The 20,295-nt window shown below is 31.1% G+C and overlaps 1 protein-coding gene across 1 annotated transcript in view; it reads left to right on the plus strand.

Moving 5' to 3' along the window:
• The first annotated feature begins 418 nt into the window (after positions 1–418).
• LOC129231474 (enolase-phosphatase E1-like) overlaps positions 419–20,295 on the plus strand; it is an 83,268-nt gene continuing 63,391 nt past the window's right edge. Inside the window, exon 1 of the mRNA XM_054865800.1 lies at positions 419–500. Within this exon, the coding sequence (XP_054721775.1) occupies positions 419–500 (82 nt within the window). The remainder of the gene's footprint in view (positions 501–20,295) is intronic.

Here is a 20,295-nt window from a genome sequence, read left to right on the forward strand (position 1 = left end):
CTATGCAAACTGCTATAGAGGATCACCTTTCATGTATTATTACGTGCGTTTCCTAATCCTTCGTACTACTTTTTATTCGTCGTACAATCTTGACTAAGAAAGCAGATGTCCGGAGAGTATCAGTCGAAGATCGTGCTTGCTGTTGTCCAATTTCATAGGCCTTTACCTACACTTGAGACAATTTAATACAAACTTCGATAATTTTGTAGTTGATTAGACACTTTCATACTGCATAGTTCTGTCATAATATGACGCCTTTAAATCTTAAATCCTTATCTCATTTTCCATTTTCTTTTATATTTATTTCATATTGTTTTCTTATTATTCAGTCCCGTAAGTTTTTGTTTACACTTGTTTTTTTTTTCTCTTAGGTTTTCATTAAATATTCCCATAACCCTTCATAAATTCTTCTGGTTTCATGGCAGTCTCTAAACAACCTGCCATCACTCCAGAAACTTCGAGTGGAGAAGGACTGGATGAAGAACCTACTTCAAGAGGAGGTACATTATTTATTACTTTTTACATTATTTTTTATAATTTTTTCTTTTCCCGAAACTGAGCTCTACAGTAAAGTGTAACTAACTCGCTTTTGATCACCTTTGTCAGCAGAATCAGTCTTTGCTTTCATTTGCTTCTATTTTTTTCCATTGTTATTATTACTTTTACTTATTTATTTCCTTTATTTTATTTATTTATTTATTTTTTTGGCATTATTACTGGTACGTTGTTTCATGAAAGTTTGATAATGTTACTAACGTGTTTCCTAATTTCTATCATTAATTTTCGTCTGAAAACAATCTTCAACTCAGCTTCATATTAAATAGTTGTTTGTCCAGTACTATTGTCAACATAATCAGTCTTTGGTTTCATTCGTATTTATATATATATATATATATATATATATATATATATATATATATATATATATATATATATATATATATATATATATATATATATATTTATTTTTAGGTATTATTACTAGTAGAGGAATGTGGGGCAAAGTGAAATAGTTAAAATGACTGAGCTTTTTTAATATGAACAAATTGGAAATTCGTTTTGAAAATTACAGTACATAAAGAAAGAATAGTGTACTTAAAATAAAACTTGCATTGAAATAGCATTTTTTTTACTTTTGGCAGTAAATTTGCGCCTTCAAAACAAAGTCGAAAAATTTCCCCTTTTTTTCATATGGCCAAGTGAAAAATATTTTTTTCCCTCGTGAAATGTTTTCTGCTCGAATATAAAAAAATATTTTTGATCAAATAAATCAGTTAATAAAAGGTTGAATTGATAAATAAAAAGAAAATAAAACAATAAAGGATAATTAATTAAATTAATAATTATTGTATGGAAAAATGAGTAAGTAAAAGAGTGAACGAATAAGAAAATAAGTGAATGGATGAATAAATAAGTGAATGCATAATTGATTTAGTAGATGATTGAGTGAGTTAACAAAATAAACTATTTCACTTTGCCTCATCTACTTTGCCCCGCATGTACTTGACTAATTGCGCAATATATTTAGAACAAAAATTAACTTAATATTAATTTAAAAAATAATGCACTGAATATTAGTAGGCCTCATTTAATATTAAAAATGCTTGTGGCAAGAACTGAACTATTTTATAACAGAAATAATTTTTGAAAATTGCCTGTGTCATCATTTGCTTTAATATTCGGTGGTATTTTTTTTTCCTGTTTGGAATAGACTACATGTGCTACTAAATAGTTAAAATATCACAATATAGGTGACTCTAAAAGCAGAGTAAATATTTCACCATTTTACTTTGTCCCATATTCCCCTACGTTGTTTCATAAGGGCTAGAAAATACTACTTACGCTTATCCCTTTTTTCCCCCACTGAAAACAATCTTTAACTCAGATTCTTTTTAAAGAGCTGTTTGTGTTCACATTTAAGATATTTTATAAATGTCACTAAAACTAATTTTTGTGCATTATTACAGCACAACTGATATTTTGCTAATCCTTAGATACGTTCCTAATACTCCTTATCTTATAAACGTTACTAAATATTATTCAATTACCCTCCTTCACAACATCTTCTGCGCTTTTTCTAGTTACAAAATGCAGACTTATTTCATCCGTCCGTATGTTGTGTATTTCATCGGGAAACTTTTAATGAACTTTAGTGACTACATATTAAGTCAAATTTCCCAGTTCTTCAGTTCCCTGCACTCGGGGCTGTTGCGTTTTCTTCGGCGTGTATTTGCATACTCTAAAAAGTTAATTCCAGATCAATAAATTTTGTTTTGTGTCTAAAGGTTTATGGAAGTCACATTTCTTGATTCTGAAAATTTCAGTATTGGCTTGTGTTTGGTCCTCTTCTAAGCGATTAGTAATTTGTCAAATTTTAGGTGAAGTCAGTAGGAATGAATAGAAGCAGAATTTCAATGTTTCAACTTTAGATCATTCCCTTCCTCTTGGATGAATCGGGAGAAAAAAAAAATAGCAATTGTGCGCGAAACTTCACTTTTTGAGAGTAACTGGGTATGAAAGTTTTGACTTAATGACTGTTTTATCATGTTCATATCTACCCCGGCCCCCTTTTTTTTTACTCGTCCTTGACACTAGGAGGTAAATGAAAACGATGATTTCTTTCCCTTTGAGGTTGATGTAGGTAGATAATCACAATAAACACAATCAGTTTAGAAGCTTAAGAAGTTCCCACACCAATAATATTCAATCTGCGGCTCATAAGTCGCTTGCGATCCATTGAATCCTCCAAGTGTAACATAAAATCATTTAGAAAGAAAAATCATAATAAAAAATAATTTTAAGCTAAATTTATGCAAAAAAAAAATAATAATAATAATTTACATCAAAATTTAATCTTGAAAAGAAAGGATAACAAACTTAGTTGTTTCCATTTACCCCCAGAGTACAGTATATATAACGTAGATAGAAAAGCCTAAATTGCGCATCAAAAACATCAGGAAAAAGGGACATTAATAACTTAAAGTTGTTAGTAGTCTAACGCATGACAAATGAAACTAATTGAAACCAGTAATATCTCATTTGTAGACCTGCTGGAGAATAAAATGTAAAATCACTTTAAAAAACGGCTTTTTTTTTTTTTTTTTTTTTTTTTTCACAGTGTCAATTTTAAGCAATGATGACGCCCACGCAATGGTTTGGAAATATGCGGAACTCTCAGAATGTCGTCTTTATATTACCTACTCTTTTTCCATTGCCCCATGTATCCCAACTGTCCCTCATGGTTTCGTTCATCGCCCTCAATAATTCGAAGCACTCAATTAAAAGACGATCCGCCCCCTCCCTCGTTTTTCCTTTAGTGCGCTGACAGGTAGCCGTCTCTAACTCGTAATACTTGTAATGCAAAATCGGCCATTTCTAATTTTATTGATTATTGAAAATTTTGAGACTTAACACCATTGCCAAACACTCTAGTGGTACCTCGATTATACCGTCCTTTAAAAGATAAATGTCCAAAGATAAAAGTGCAAATAAATGGCATTAGTTTTTGTGCGTAGATATAATTTGCGAAAACTAATTCATTACTCCTGTATTTAAATTAAAACAGGAGAAAAATTCACTTTGCGATATGGTGTATAGTTTAAAAAAACGTTTTTTCGTATAAGATTAAGAGACATTACTGTCAAACTCTTGATCACGCAACACTCATTTTAAAAGTCGTGTCTGGCGAAAAGATGTTCCCCCCCCCCTAATTATTTTTTGTTAAGAGCAAAATCCTAATCGATAGTACGTGATTTGTTTTCACCTGTTTATATAAATAATTTACGTCATATATTTAATTAACAGAACGCAAAAAAAGCCGTTATTACACCATTAGTGAAAGCTCTGGAACGTAGCTAAATTCTCTAAATTACTGCCACCCCTATTACGCTTTTGCTATAGAACAGGGCTGTCCAACTGCAAAGAGCTCACGGGCCAGAATTCCGGTCACTGATCACCTGGCGGGCCGCAGTTTGAAAAAATTGAACAATAACCTCTGACCTCTTATACAATAACAATTAATAGTTGAATTATTAATTATGAACCAATGAAACTTCATTGATTATAAAACAATTTGCTTACATTTTAGTGGGAAAACTGAGGTACATCCGCTTTCTTTACAAGGGCAGAAATATCAACATCGATGTATTTTAAAATAGATGCGGGCCACATACGGCCCGCGGGTCGCCAGTTGGACAGCCCTGCTATAGAAGAAGACATTGAGGGTAGTTTTTTTTTTTTTTTTTTTTTTTTTTTGAAGACTGGAATGGCCGTTAAAAGAACCCGAAGGTATTGCATGCATTTACGCAATACATTATAATTAGTTTTTGCTAATAGGAAAAAAATCCTTTGCAAAAATGCCTTGAATGTCCTTCAGTTCATTGTTTTAATAGCGTTGAAATAATTTCATGAATTACACAAATTTTTCTTGCGTTAAGTTACATTAGATTCATGTTAAAATTAATACTAGGGTTATTGTATCTAGTTAACGTTTTTTTCGTCACCGCATTGCAAGATAGGAAGAAAAAAAATACTTTTCTCATTTAATGCAAATCAAATGCGACTGTAAATCATATGCAGTTCTTTTTTTTTTTCTTTTTAATATCCTTCCTACTATTTTTTCGGGCCTCAAATGTGGTCCAATACGCTGTTTTCATTTTTTTAAGAAATAAATTTGATTTTAAATTACTTTAAAAGCTTACGCATAGTATGAAAAGGCAAAAAAAAAAAAGATAAATTGCACTAATTAGTCAAAATAAGATAATGGTACCCTTGGCGCTCTTTAGGGTGATTCTTGTGCCCGTTTTAAAGCCTCGCTTGTGTTTTACATTATTAAATGGCATCTTTGAGTCAAAAAGTAATTTTGTGGATATTTTGAAACCAAAATATCGCCATCAGAAGCAGGAGCTTCATATGAGGTGCAGTGCTACGAGAGGTTTAAAAAGTGCTGTTATATATTTATTGCTTGTTTTACACTGCTTCTAATAGATCAAACTTTTCGTCCAATGAAATTACTCTCCACCAGTGGCTCAGCAAAGGGGGATTATTCCCAATCCTAATACAATATTTTATACACAAGTAAGGACTGTTTTAATCTAAAAGACCCCCCCCCCCTCAGAAGATAATTCTAACTGCTCCTGCGCTCCCCAATTATGTCTAAAAGCTAATTAAAATAATTAAGCTATGATCTTCAACTCAATTTCCTTCTATTGAAATAAAATTTACGTCAAAAACCATAAATACTAAACAATGCTATTCAAAGAATTTGATTTGTAAAATATATATTTAATGCTCACTTCAATCAATTACACGCACAAATTTCTGAACAATTTGCTTTTTTTGTTCTGAAAGTTGGTGAACGATGTTTCTTCTTTAAATGTGTACTGAGGTAAATGTATATTTTTTTGAGACGTGATGTGCCTTACTAAGTAACCGAAAAAGAAATTGCTTGTTTGCGAATTATTTACTTAGCGACGCTCAGTTAAGTTACTTTAACTAGAACTGAAAGATGTAAATAAAAGTAATATATTAGGAAGGAATATCGAATAAGGCATATTAAGACCAATGAAAAGCGAAAAATTAGAAAAACCATAAAGATTAGTATAGTTAAATCGAGCTTCAGTTGTTATATTACATTGTGAATTACAAGTCATAAAGAAATACGTAAATACGTTTCGAAAAAAAATGACTCAAAGCTAAATTATGAAGTGTAAAAAGGAAATAAAATATTTACCAGTTTCGTGCTATATTGTTTTCCAAAAGGATGTCGTTTTATGAAAAAAAAAAAAATCTCGGGGGAAGGGGCATTGAATAAAACTCTTGTGAGAAAATCTGAAGTTGCAGTGAGATTTTTTTTTTTTTTTTTTTTGCTGACTTCAGTTATACGAGACACTGAAATTGAGAAATGATTTATTTATTTATTTATTTATTTTTTGTCGTCCCTTTTTCGCTTTAGATAAATGTATAAATAAACGCACGCACATAAGATATTAAGATAATTTACGGAGGCGAAAATGAGGTGAATGAGTTTTTGTGTCGTAAAAAACTACAAAAAATGAAGAACTTCATTCGTGCGAAGAAAAGAAAAGCAAAAGAATTCAAAAATTCTCCACACCTATTTAAAACATTTTCTTGTCAAAGATCACAAATCCCTTCTTGACATTGAGCGAGTTTATGCGTTCATGCGGTTCAAGTTAACCTTTGAGGAAGACTTTAAAAAAATATAAAATTTCCAAGTTACTGCGCGTTGTTATAGTATACGTCAATAACAGAAGCATAACTTTTGAAGCGTAGCCAATTCACTCAGATAATCCTCAGATTAAGAAGGGATCACACGAAAATGTCCCTGTCGTGTTTAGTGCTCCAGGAGAATTTTTTGTCTCTTCGCATTACTTCTAAGATTATGAGGAATGTGACGTGTGGGAATCTAATTAAAACATCATTTATATATGTACTGATGAATTTAAGCTGTTTTAAAATCGAAATAAGCTGTTAATAATCTGATTTTATTAAAAGGTTCATAAGAAGAGGATTAATAAGTTTTAAAATCAGCCACTTTGCGGCTCTAATTGGCCACTTTGGGGTTTGGGGTGGATGAAACTCCTACTTTCAGCTAATATGGCCTTAGAAGATCAAAAGACGCATGAATAAAAAATATGCGCTAAGGTATATTGTTTAATTTAAACCATAAATAATTAATGAAATTTTTAAAATATGCTATTTTTGCATGATGTTATAAGTGTTAGCGAAATGTAGCAACTTTTGGAGCAAAAAATTTAATTACTTTTTATTTCCTAATGAATAAACATTTTGAAAGATAAGTTTAAAATATAGATGGATAAATATTTTTTGAAAAAAGCTAAAAAAAGGACACTGGAAAACTACAATAAATGAACATACATCTGCAACTATTAAATAGCTGGAGATGGGGAAGGACTCACTAGGACAGGTTTACATACATCATATATATCATTTCTCTTTTTTTTTGGAGGGGAGGGGGGGCGTGATAATTTTCTCGATACTTTATCAAACTTAATAAGTAAGGCATTTTAAAGATTTTTTTCACTGCTTTAGACGAAAAACTAGGAGAAAATTAACCATTTGGTTGTTTTGTCGAAAAAAAACCCCGATTTATTCTTATTTTATTACGTAATGCTTTAATGCAATGCATACCGAAACGGAGACCCTTTAGTTCAGTTGGTTAGAGCGTCGTGGTAATAATGCGGAGGTTGTACTCTCTTAAAAAATTCCAGCGATTTTAACTCAGACTGAGTAAATTTTCACTCCTTTCCAGTGTCGAAAACGCACTTTCCTTATAGGAGTGAATTTCATTCCTTTTGCGGAGCGGTTATTTTCACTCCTTTTGGATAAGCTTATTTCACTCCCTTTTGATAAGTGTTTTTCACTCTTTTTAAGACTAAATTAATATCCTAAATGAGTGGTTGCTTTCTGTTTTGGAAAGCCGCTATTTCACTCTTTTTTTAGAATAAAATAGGTAAAATCATTTCACTCTCCTTTGGTGAAATTGTTTTTTAAACGTGTTTTCATGTGCTTATGCTGTGTATTTGAATTTAAAACTGTTTTTAAAACTTATTTCATTTGAAAAAAAATTAGTTTTTTAATTTAAAAAATGAAAAAAAAAATGTTTTTAGTGTTTCCGAAGAGGGTATGGCAAATACGAAGAATTTTCTTTTTTATTAAAACTTTAACTGGTAATATTTCTTGAACTACTGGTACATCGTTACAAATCACCCACGTGCAATATTACGTACATTTCCGAATCTAAAGATTGAAATAAAACTAAAAAACCCACACAGTTCCAAATAAATAGATTTAAAATTTTGAAACTCTATATTGATATTCTCGGTGTGCCTTTTAACATTAATAATGTTTTAAAAGTTACATCAGTTCAAATTAATTTAAAAAGTCACTCATAAATTGTGACAAGATACGTTTGAATTCAATTTTGTTTCTTCGAGGCCATTCATTAATTACGTAAGGACAATTTCGGCAATTTTTGACCTTCCCTTCCCCCTATGTAAGGGTATGTAAGACTCCCCCCCCCCATCTTAGGTAAGATTATTTTTTTCTTCACAATAATAAAATAACAAATATTACATCACTGGGATCGTTCTTAAATTAACTATCATTTTTTTTAAATTTTTTTTAAGGAATCTAGACCGAATGTTTTTTGACAAATAATTTTTGTATATGATGCGATAATAATTAAAAATAAGACATGCAAAACACAGTGCGATTCTTTTATTATATTTTACACGTTTCATTCTTTGAAACAAAAGTAAAAAACAGCTCATCCTATAATACAAACTTTTACCTTCCTGAAGCAAATGAAATATAATATTTGCCAAACCACTTGACCGCGGATTTCTAATATAAAATATCGGCTTGGAAAATATTACGTAAGAATGGATCTACCCCTCCCCCCTCCCCCTCTCCAAGCAAGGGTATGTAGAGAATTTTCCACCCAATCCCCCTCATGACCCTGAATTAATGAATGGCCCGTTACACATATGAATGAGTGTATTATACAAAGTTTATGATACTCTTTAAAGTTTAATATACACAAAAACAATGTTTGATTAATTTAAAATATACGCAGTGGTTGGAGCTCCGACCATCGGGAGCGGATTCGGTATCCGACCTATAGATTTGCGCATGGTCGGGTCTGTAACACCTACCTAAAATATATATACAGTACACACTCACCAAAGATGGTAACGACTGTTTCAAATGTCATATTTTTGATTCGATGATCGAAATAAAATTGTTGATGAAAGTTTCATTCATTTGGAAGAAAAAGTTACAAAAAGTTCGCCGTAACATTGCACGTGGATGATTTGTAATGATATACGAGCAGTTCAAGAAATATTAACAGTTACAAGTTTTAATAAAAAAGAAAATTCTTCGCACTTACCATGCAGTTTTTGTGCACTTCCTTCAGAAACCTCATTCGGCAACAAATATTGTTTAAATTCATTAAATGAAGACATTTAGAATGCGACATCCACTTGTTACTCGCGACCAACGTTGGGTAAGCCTAACGTGGAGGGTATAGAAGATTCTCCCTAAACAAAATCACGTGACAGAATCGAACCAATGAAAATGTTTTTGAGTCCTTCTTTTAAAGAATGTTTTTATATTTCACTCATCAACGGAGTGTTTTCGAATTTCACGCGAATAAAGAAAAGTTTTAGTCTTGGTTTTTTCGTAAAGCGTCTTTTTTCGATAAAGCTAACACTCAGAAAGAATGAATGCACCCGCAATAGATTTCACTCTTTTTAAGAGTTATTTTTTCGCTCTTTTGAATTAAGAGTGTAAGTTCAGTCAGCAGCGGCCCAAAAATTATTAATTTAATGACATTTTTTCTACAGAATTTTGATCTAAATTTCCATGAATATGTAATCTAAACTCATTGTAGGATTCTGAGCTACAGTTTTGTTATTGTTAAAATCAGAAAACAAGACATTCATTTTAACATGTTACATCGCAGTATTACTTTTTTAAAATATTCTAAAAAATTGAGGCATTGATTTCAATTTATTTTGTTGCTTTTATTGTGCATCGCATTGCTTTAGTGTATAACATCCCTAAATGGAAGCCCATTAGCTCAATTGGTTGGAGACTTCTAGTAAGTTGAAGGGCATGGGATCGATCCTAGTGTCACACCCAGAACACCTGTAGTACATGCAAATAAAACTCGGAATTGATTCTCTATTATTTCAAATGTTTTTTTTTTCTGTATTCGTCTTAGTTGTTTGCTATTACAGCGTTTTGAAACCCCGGGGGAATTTTGAACAACCTTATATTTTGTTGATACTGATAAACAATATGCGTCAGTAACTTGATGCGATCCTAATGGTGAAATGTCACAAATGACTCACAAAATAACACGGATGTTTCACCTCTTGGAATTTATCCCAGAAAAAATGTGTCAACCTTACAAATCGGTTAAAGTATTTTTACAAGCTTTCCTCCTAGGCTATTTCTCCTAGTCCGTCTTGATGGAGAAGTACCCCTTGTTCGGATATGCCTATGTCTCAAACGTGGAGGTTACTTAGCGTGCGTAAAATATGATGAACTTGATGCTAGGATTGTATATGCTCTGTGTTCAGTCATGACTGGCGGAAATAATAACCTTCTCCAAGATTAAGGCTGTCCATTTATTTTTTTTCTTTTTCTTCGCATGCAACAACTCACCTGGTGGAAGCGTTGGAGCTCGGGAACTTTCGTCTTCACGGGGTTATCGCCAAGGCATGATTGATAAAGCTTGTTGTTACAGTTGAAATGGCTTCTGGAATCGAAAGCTGGAGATGTGAAGTTTGCTTGGTGGCTGTGACCTGTTTGTCTAAATCTTTTGTTTACTTGGGTCTCGCTTTGCATAAATAGGATTTGCGCTGTGGCGCAATGATGTGCCATCTTACTTACCATCAAGAAGATTAAAGAGAGCTTATACGTAATAAGGATTTATGATCAGTATTAAATTAGGAAGTAATTAAAAAGTTTTTTTCACACATTAATAAGAAACGTTAATAACCAAGGCGAAATTTTTTCCAACAGAAAAAAAAAATTCAAATTGGTATCACAACAATGGTATCACTTTTCCTTAGACGAAATTATAAGTGTCTGTAGGAATTAAAAATATTTTGATTGCTTAGAGCATTATAAATTCAATCCATTTAACTCATCAATATTAAGTCATCGATTTTGGCATTTTCCTGCTAATGGATTTTCCATTTTATAGAAAGAAAAATGAGAATATAATCAAAATCTAAGTTATCCTTTTCTTTTTTCCCCTAAATATATAAATAAATATTAAAAGAAAAAACACATTCAATTTCTGTGATTAGTGCTTTTTAAAGAAAAGTTGTGGAAAGCGTAGTATCTTCATTTTTTTCTTTTTTCGCATTTTTTTTATCTGTTGTACTTAACTTTATTGTACAAACTTACTTATTTGATTTCCGCTGAAAATAAAGCACGAAGAAAACGTCAAATTCCGTCATTTTCGTAGTGGAAGTATGGAATTCAAAACGCGTTTCTTCAACTATCTCAAAAACTCATTTCTGGTGGTACTGCGTTTTACCTTAAGCTAATCAAATCAATAATTCCTTTATAATACACACATCCTAAATCAAAAGTTCTTTTCGATAAAGATAGCATGAATCCAACCCGTCAAATATGATGTATGAAGGATTTACCAGACATAATAAAAATATTTGATCAAATATCAATAACTGTTGGTGATACTTGTTGTCAGGACAACAAGTACTGTGAAAAATCTGTTCGATTTTTACATGAAGCTTTCCATTAACCTAGTTAATGCATAAGACTTGCACACCTTCTGATCTTCTACCGTAATTCTCCACATAATTTATATTTATGTAGTACAACGCAATTAAAACATCTTGCTGCTAAAGAGAATTTTTTCAAATGTGTTTTATCTTTCAATTCGCAGTCATATACAGTCAACTCTCGATAACTCGAAGTCCCAACGAAGCGGCTAAAACCTTCGAGTAATCGGTAGTTTGAGTTATTGGAAACTCCTTTCCCAGCGCAGACTCCTTGTGAATAATTTTAATTTTTCTTTTTCAAAAGTAGTAAATGATAGATAGACTAAACCACCATTTATTGTTTGAATATAATTAATTATTAATACCACAAAAAAATATCTTTTCAAAGAATGAATCTTACTAAGATACTTCGGAAAAGGAAATTGTTTTTGAATGCCTTTTTTCCCATCTTAAAACGTTATTAAGCTTGTATGTCGTATAGGCCCAATTCCTTTTCTCTTGATTTTTGTTGACTTGAGTAGTTTTTGTTGCTTTTAAACGTCTTTTTTTAATAGAAGCGTATTATTTGAGCCATGTAGAAAATAAAGGCTACTTTTTGCAACTTTTGCCAAATCTCAAAGATTAGCCAGCAATTAAATTTTATTTCCGTCAGATATGGCAAAAGTAACCCAACCGGCAACTTCTCATTCTTGTAACACTGCGCGAATGAATTAGCACTTAATTGTTTATAAATTATCCCCTTCACACAAGCTGATAAGCAAAACAATGAACTTAAGGAAAAACTCTTTTTTTTTCTTATTTTCGCAGCATTTTTTATGCATAAATGGACAGACAGTCTCGTAAAACCTTCGACTTAAAAAGAGTACATTCGAGACACAGACAACTTAGTATCGAAAATACTAAATTGTTTTGGGAGCGAATGAAAACTTCGAGATAGAGGAGTATTCGTGTTATAAGGCTGCGAGTTATCGATAGACGACTGTATTATTTTAATATTTATTTATTTTTTCCTTTGAAAATTTCATACTTCGGAATGCCCACTGATTTTCCAAATTTTCGCAAAAAATTTTTTTTTATGACTAACATAATTCCTTTCATTTTCATGGCACTTTTTACTGAATGCTTTTTTAAAGCAAAGCAATATTTTCGAGTGTTTTCAACAAGATTTCGTTTCACATGCCTTTTTAAAATATTTTATCTCGCAAAGGAACAGCTGATTTCAAAAAAGACTTTGCTAGGGTCTTTATAATCTTTCTGAAATTGAGCACTTGAATAATGACAGTTTCACTTCTAAGTAGAAGGGAAGAGGAAAATTATTTTATTTTTATGTATTTATGCTAAAGAAAGCAAATTGAATTGTGGGGCGCCAAGTCTTAAGGGGGTCCGGGACACATTTTGAAATTTTTTTTATTATGTACTTTAGAGTTTTGAAATTTTTTGAACTGATTCATCATTTATTTAATAAGCAAAATCATAACATAAATATGAAAAAAAATTATTTTTTTATTTAAATTTAATTAGTTTTTTTCAGAAAAATGGGGTTGCTTTAAATTGCTATAACTCAAAATATTGTTGGTCAATTTTCAATTTTTTTCAAAAAAGTATGCACAAATATCTAAGCTTTAATTTTTATTCGGCGATTTTAAAAATATTGATTCAATAAAAAATAAAAAATATTTGAAGAAAAAGTTCGAAAAATTCGAAGATACTTTTTTTTTAAAAAATCATAATTTTTGAAGTAAACGTTTTTTTCAAATTCGCCGAATAAAAATTAAAGTAAATTGCTTGAAAAAGATATGCTCCAAGTTTCATTACCTTATCTCTATCGGTTCCTGACTTATAAGAGTTTGAATGCAAGAAATCGGAAAAATTGCATCATGGAGAAAACGCGTTTAAAGTATTAAAGTTATGTACACATTCGTTAGATGCATGCAACAAAAATAACTATAACTTTCGTTCTATTTAAGGTAGAAACAAGATTCAAACGTCCTCTTAAGCAGAAAAAAACGGAGCAATTTTTCAAATTATAAAAAAAAATTGCAAAATTTGAGGATTTTTGTGTCCCGGACCCCCTTAATAAATGAAATTTCCACACTGAAACGTTCTATGTGTGTTTAGGACGGGGAATTCCTCACAAAAGTGAATGAGTTCAGTCGAGTGAAAAAGTTTGAGTTTTAACTTTATAATTTTGAAAAAATGAAATTCTGCTAAACGTAATTTTTTGCTGTCAAAGGGGTTAACTGAGCATCTTAAATGCCTCATTAGCGCATTTTACTTCAGTTTTAAAGATTGCACCTCAAAAAATATTTATGTATATTTTTTATCACTTACATCGTAATACGAAGCCCATTAAGTCGATAATGGTTGAGGCATTCGTTTGCAAATATATTTGATACATTGCTTAAAAATTGTGAAATTAGCAGGAAAAATTCTGGAATGCATATTCCATGTATATAATAAATTCAATTTGAAACAACTTCAAATGACATATTTAGCACTGGATGGAGCATTGTTTTGTTTTGTAAAGGCCTTGAACTGATGTGTATTCTTGAGGAACAGCAAGATCAGAAAAATTAAGTAATGTAAAATCACTTATTTTCGCAACTTTCACGAGCCCGTCGTAATCGTAAAAATTCTCGCGACGCATTTTTTCGTGTCGAGTTTTTCCAACTTTCGCATCTGTTCATATAAAATTCACGAATTTTCCCCTGACGAAATCATCTATATCTCATTTTCGCGAAAATCAAGTCTCGCGAAAAAAAATTATAGCATTAAACTATCCTTTTTTATTACTTTAAAAATCAAAAGCATTTTATCGCACTTTGTAAAAATTCCTCTTGCCAGTGTTTAGGCGCATCACACTTGCCTTTCCATCTTCATCGCTGCAAAATACTGACTTGTGTATATGATAATGAAAAGAAAAGCTCAATGATATAGTTTAGGATCTTAAATAAAGGATAACGTAGTTCTTCAGACGGTACACCCATCGCTTGATGAATCTAGTTTACAGTCTCAACGCTGAGGAGAAATAAGGATGGTATATTTCTTGATTCTTGACTTAAACATAAAAATGTGTGCTCCATTTTTTCCTTTTTTTTTTTTTTTTTTTTTAATTAACGCAAGCAAAACTACTTAAAATTCAGTGAACCAGTATGAAAAAAGGGAAAAAAATAAGGTTATTAGTCTCAGAGACGGATGGTCCTCAAAACAGGAAAAATGTAAATATTCCGTCTAAAGGGCTAATGTCTTAGGGGAAAAAATGAAAAAGGGGACGATAATGTAGTTTAAGGTCTCAAGGGACGATGGCTAGAAAACAAATAAACTCTGCTCCAGAGACACCAGGTGGTAAAATCAGATGGAAATGTTCCCTCCGTGTTGCCATATGTACCCAAACCACTTCGCACCCACAAGCCGTGCCATTGCAAGAGCTAAACAATAATAATCATAATAATAATGATGCGAAAGAAAACTTGAACGAAATTATCATCGAAGCGTGATCCTTTAAAAACCCGACCGTGGTATTGGACTACGTAAAAGACCGGTTTTGCCAAGAAGGTAGGCACTCGCACTCTCCATCACTGGATGGATACTCGCGATTCGGTTCAGGGGAAAGCTCACTCACAGTCATACACGAAGTGATGGTGAAGTCAGAAAGATGGTCAGCATGATAGGTTTTTTGCTTCTGTGACAACGTTGCTGTCGTTCTCTGACCCGATTTCACTTTTATTTGCTTCGCAACTCGTGTCCTTGCTTGAGCAAGGGAATATTTTCGAGTTTGCCTCGGAGTAGTGCTTCTGTTTGGAATTATTTGCACCCTCTCTGGGGAATTTGGATTGCAAAAATGCCGATTTTATGGATACACTTTCGCAGGTAGGTTATTTTTTTGCTACAGTGTTAATTTTTATTTTTAAACTTGCATGCATGATCGTTAACTAAACTTTGTAAGTGCAGTCATTTCATTAAAATATTTTTTGTGTAATTTTGCCGAAATTTTGTATTAGCTCTCAGGCATTTTAGCGTATTAGCATATTTTTTTTTTAGATCCATGAAAATAATAAATTAAAAATAAAAACGTCTCAGTTATTCCATTTAATTTGACTTGGTTTTCACCACACAAATTTCAGTTTCAGTATTAAAGGCCTCCAAGGTCATTAAATACTTTTTAAAATACCATTGGGCTATTTAATCCCTTATTTGTGTTAGTTTTAACACTGTATATTCATGTTTTTGTTTTGCTAGTAATTCATTTTATTTCCAACTTTATTTTCTTTATCTTATGACATACTTCTAAAAAAAATTTTTTTTCTATATATATTTTTTACAAGTTAACTCTCGTTTATTTTCTTAAAAGTGACAATATACTAAATATGATAAAACATTTAATTTTTCTACTACATCTGGAAACTTTCGCCCTACAGTTACTTTCTCGTTCATACTTTTGTGCAACGTGTTTCGTTTTTTGAGTAACGTTCGAAACGCTTGATAAAAATTGTCACCCAATAAGATAATGTCACCAAATAATAATCTTCATGAATATTGCAATACCGACTCTTTCTCACATGTGCGCTCCAACGGTATGCTTTCCTGTTTATGTAAACATAGAGATTTCGTTTCTTAGACACTCATTCATATTTTTTTTATCTAATGATACTCCTTTCGCCAGATTAAAGGGTCTACCTTTCATGCATTTAGTTTTTTTCAGTACCTTTAAAATAATAGCTTTTAATGAGTAACTTGTCTCTGGAAGTGATGTCCGTTTGGTATTCGTAAGACCGGCTTTTACTTGATGTTACCGTTCAACGCGCATCTAAAAGCGATGTTTTGCTACAGTTAAGTATTGAACCCTTAATTTTTTGACTAGTATTTTAAAATTATAATGAAACTTTTTACTTCGGATAACAACGCATTTAAATGAAATGTTACAGCTAGCATCAATTACTTTACTTTGTTAATTAACATAATTAACTGCATTTCCTTTGCATGAGAGTTCTAACCTTGCAGGAATTTAATACTAAAACGTCGTTAAATTCTTTGAGCATCCTAACTGTTTATTTAAAAATCAACTCCAGTTATATCTATATTTAGTATGAAGGTAATAGTAATGATCTTGAAATGAAATCAAGTTGCAATGAATAGAACGCCTTTTCTTAGAGTTCTTTATGCCAAACAAGAGGTGCAATAAAAGTTCTTTTTACGACAAAATGAAAAATTTGCAGTTACTGCGCTTTATCTTCCAACCACAGCAGTATTGGGGAACTTCTATAAAAAGTTAGACTTAGAGTGAAAGGTAGCAAATAGTACATTTTGCTCTATCCTGCTGAAGGACTTTCTTTACAACCTGTTATATCTCTTGTTCTACTACAGCTGTTGAAAAATTGGTCCTCTGTAACAAAATTTTCTTGATAGGAATTTCAGATACTGGAGCTCACTTTGACAAGCTGAGAGATTACACTTTCTTCTTCCCTCATTCGGAAGTAAATGGAATTGTAGTTACTTCAGATAAACGTGCAATCCTGTTTCCAAAAAAAAATAAAGAATAGTAATAATAATAATGATGCAAAGTACAACTATTGAAATACATTGAACTAAACTATAATATTCGAGGTAATGGATATTATTGCCGAGCCGATGCTCTATCCTGCCAAAGGACGTTTTTCACGTGTTCTGCAACTGATAACTAAAACATGATTGAAAAGTATACCACCAAGTATCAAAAGTTGCCGTATATGAATTCGAAGTACTTTTTTGTTAACTCGGAAGATTTCGCCCCCCCCCCTTTTTTTTTTCTTTTTTATAATAAAGCATTTTTCTCTTCCAACATTTATCTTTTCATTCCGATTGAACTTCAGTAATAATGTATTTAACTTTAATAAACTTGCGACCCTGTTCCTAGAATAAAATAATATTTAAAGTAGATTGATTCCCTACATATGCTGCAATCCGAGGAATTCGTTTTTTCGTTGCGACTTTTCAAGTTCCCATTCGTTTACGTAGTAATGCAACAGAGGTAAAATATGTAGCAATAAAATTGGAACTATTATCTACCTAACCTAAAAGATTGTTTGAAATATCATGTTAGAATTGTAACTAAATTACTTTGCCATAGTTTAGGAATGCTAATGGTAGCGAAATTCTTTGGTACCTAATTTGGCTAAATCTTGCCCTTCATTATTTCGTGAGTTTACGAAGTTTCTCGTTTTCTTGTTCACCATTAAAATTTGCCATGTGTTTAATCTACTTTGCTTTCAAACATTAAATTTTAATTTCAGCGTTAAATTTGTATTAAAACATAATATGGCATTGAAAATACATATAAAAATCTCGACGCATTTGTTAATATTAGTACAAAGCAGTATCGTTCCGCAATATGAGGCGTCCTTGTACTCGTATGTCATGCATATTTTCATTTATTCCTAGACATTAAGCGAACAAATTATTGAAATTGCATTTTTTCAATTTTATGACTTTTACAATAATTCTCAGGTCTGTGATAACATCTTAAATTTATATTTTTCATTAAAGACAATTTATGTTTTTCTTTATTGTAAAAATGTAGTTTTTAATTTCTTTAAAAAGTTGATACAGGTTGAAAAGTTGACAAAGGTTTGATGATCATACTTCAAAATCTCTGACGCCAGGTCTCCTGGGCGACTAAAAATTATTTCTTTACTGTTAGATTTTTCAGAGTGGGAGAACGGAAAATTCATTACTAATATAAGTTTTCTGTTACTTTTGACTTCAACTTTCCAAGTAACGTAATTTATTACAAAAAAAGTGTTATTTACACTTGTAAAGATTCCAACTTTTCAACCATCAACATTATCTTCTTTTTTTTATGTAAAACATTTCACAATCTTCATAACATGATATATCTAATATTTTTCAAAGTATTGTAATCTGAACAAGATTTTTTTTTTTTTTTTTGAGATTCAAATGAAATGTATCTTTTGAATATTTCGAAGTAAAGATTCGTCTCTGCTTTAGTTTTTTTTTTTTTTTTAATTTTGAGTATGATATGTTTTGCTTTTTATAACTATAAAGTTTTTCCCTTTAATATGATACATGGACCGACCGTGTCACATCAAATTGTTCTCCAGAAAAGCGGTAAATTCTGAAAAACAATTTGCTGTGTTTGTTTCCTGAAAATTTTACCAGGCACCTAAGATTTTAAAATTTTTGTCACTCTGGTTATGATGCATATTTAAAAAAATTAAACGGATTTATTTATATTGAAAAAGGATCTTCTTAAATTGAGTGCTAATAATTATTATCTTACTAAATTTCTATAAATAGGTTATAGTTTACAAAATAAAATTTCATTTCATAAATAAAAACATTGAAAGCAACTGGACTGATGTACTACCTTTACTTTACGAGTGTATAATTAAAATATAGAAACAAAAGTTACAATCCTTTCATATATTTCACGCTTTATAAAAACGGGAATATTTTTCTACATAAGAATACCTGTTGTTTATATTCATGTGCCAATACAAATACATCTACGGTTACGTGGAATAAAATTTAGTTTATTCTATTCTTATAAAGCCCTGTAGGTTATTTTATGAACGGAAACTGATCATAAAGCGGCAGGATGCTCACGCGGACTTTATTCAAAATTCAGCTTTCAGTGTAAAAAATACACCAGTTAAATTCTATTCGAGCCTGAACAATTGCGTCACACCTTTGAATAAAACGAAAGTTTTTTCATGTGTTTTTCAGTAAAGTTTGCGAAGAAATTCCCAATGTTAAATACATATATATTTTTTAAATCTGCTTAAACTCATTAATATTCTTAACTGTATGAATTTATAAATTGACGTAAAATGTTTTTATGCCTTGCTAAAGATTCGTGAAAATTCTCTTTTTTTCGGGTCACTAAGTAAGTTTTGTGAGTAAATTCATTTTTTATAGTCTCACATCAGTTAAGTAGATTAAGATTAATAATCAGAAATTTGGAATTTCGAGAACGTAGATACAGTGGAGACATTTGTATGAATATAAGTTAAGTTTACTAAGTTCTCTTCATTTGCTTTTATCGGAATGTACGTTTTTAATGCAGTCGAGTCGTTGGATACATTTCTTTTATAATGGAGTATGAAAATGTGGCGTTTTCCCGAATAAATAATGGTGAAACATAGAATGAAATTTATTTTCACTGTCTATTTTTGTGAGAAACAACGTTTATATGCAAACATTTCAATAATAAATTGCAGTAGCGTGTTTTTTTTTTTTTTTTTTTTTTTTTTGTGATTGCAAAAAATCCTATATGCAGTTCCCAAAATTTAAACTGTATGCAAATTTATAATGATCATTTACTCTAGGATGTGAACAGAGGAAATCTTCACAAAATTCCGATTGACCAAATAAGACCTTTCACGAACTCATTTCTTAATAAAGCAATATGCTTTCTGGAAATCTGAGACATATTGATGCATTATTTTTGGTTTACATTTTGAAATTTCACAAAATGATTTAAATTTTCAGAAATGTTTTTCAACTTCATTAAAATAGGACCATGCAAAAAATAATGGACAGTGTTCTGATTTAGTAGACTATCTACATGTATGAAAAAAATACTTGAAATGCATTTTCACTCCATCGAGGTAATATTCAAAGAGTTAAACGAAATTCCTAATGTGTTTTATTTGAACCCAAGTGGAAGATTTTTTGATGATCACACTTTTTATTTTATTTTTAATACTGTATTTTGTTTATTTAAATTTCTTCCTGAAACATGAGTTATGGATTACCCTTTTATCCAAAAACCCATCCTATTACAATGTTTATAATAATGAACTAATCTAAGTATGCTGCTTTCCCGGGTAAACGCAAGTACCACACGACACTACTCCTATATTAAAGATCATAATGCCTGTTGGATTAAGATTTATTTACAGTAATTAAAAGTGTCTTATTCGATTAAATTCTGAAGTTCTCATTTTTTGTAACTGTTACAATAATATACTCACTTCATAATACACGCGAT

Source organism: Uloborus diversus, chromosome 10 (assembly GCF_026930045.1).
Source record: "Uloborus diversus isolate 005 chromosome 10, Udiv.v.3.1, whole genome shotgun sequence".
Classification (NCBI taxonomy): domain Eukaryota; kingdom Metazoa; phylum Arthropoda; class Arachnida; order Araneae; family Uloboridae; genus Uloborus; species Uloborus diversus.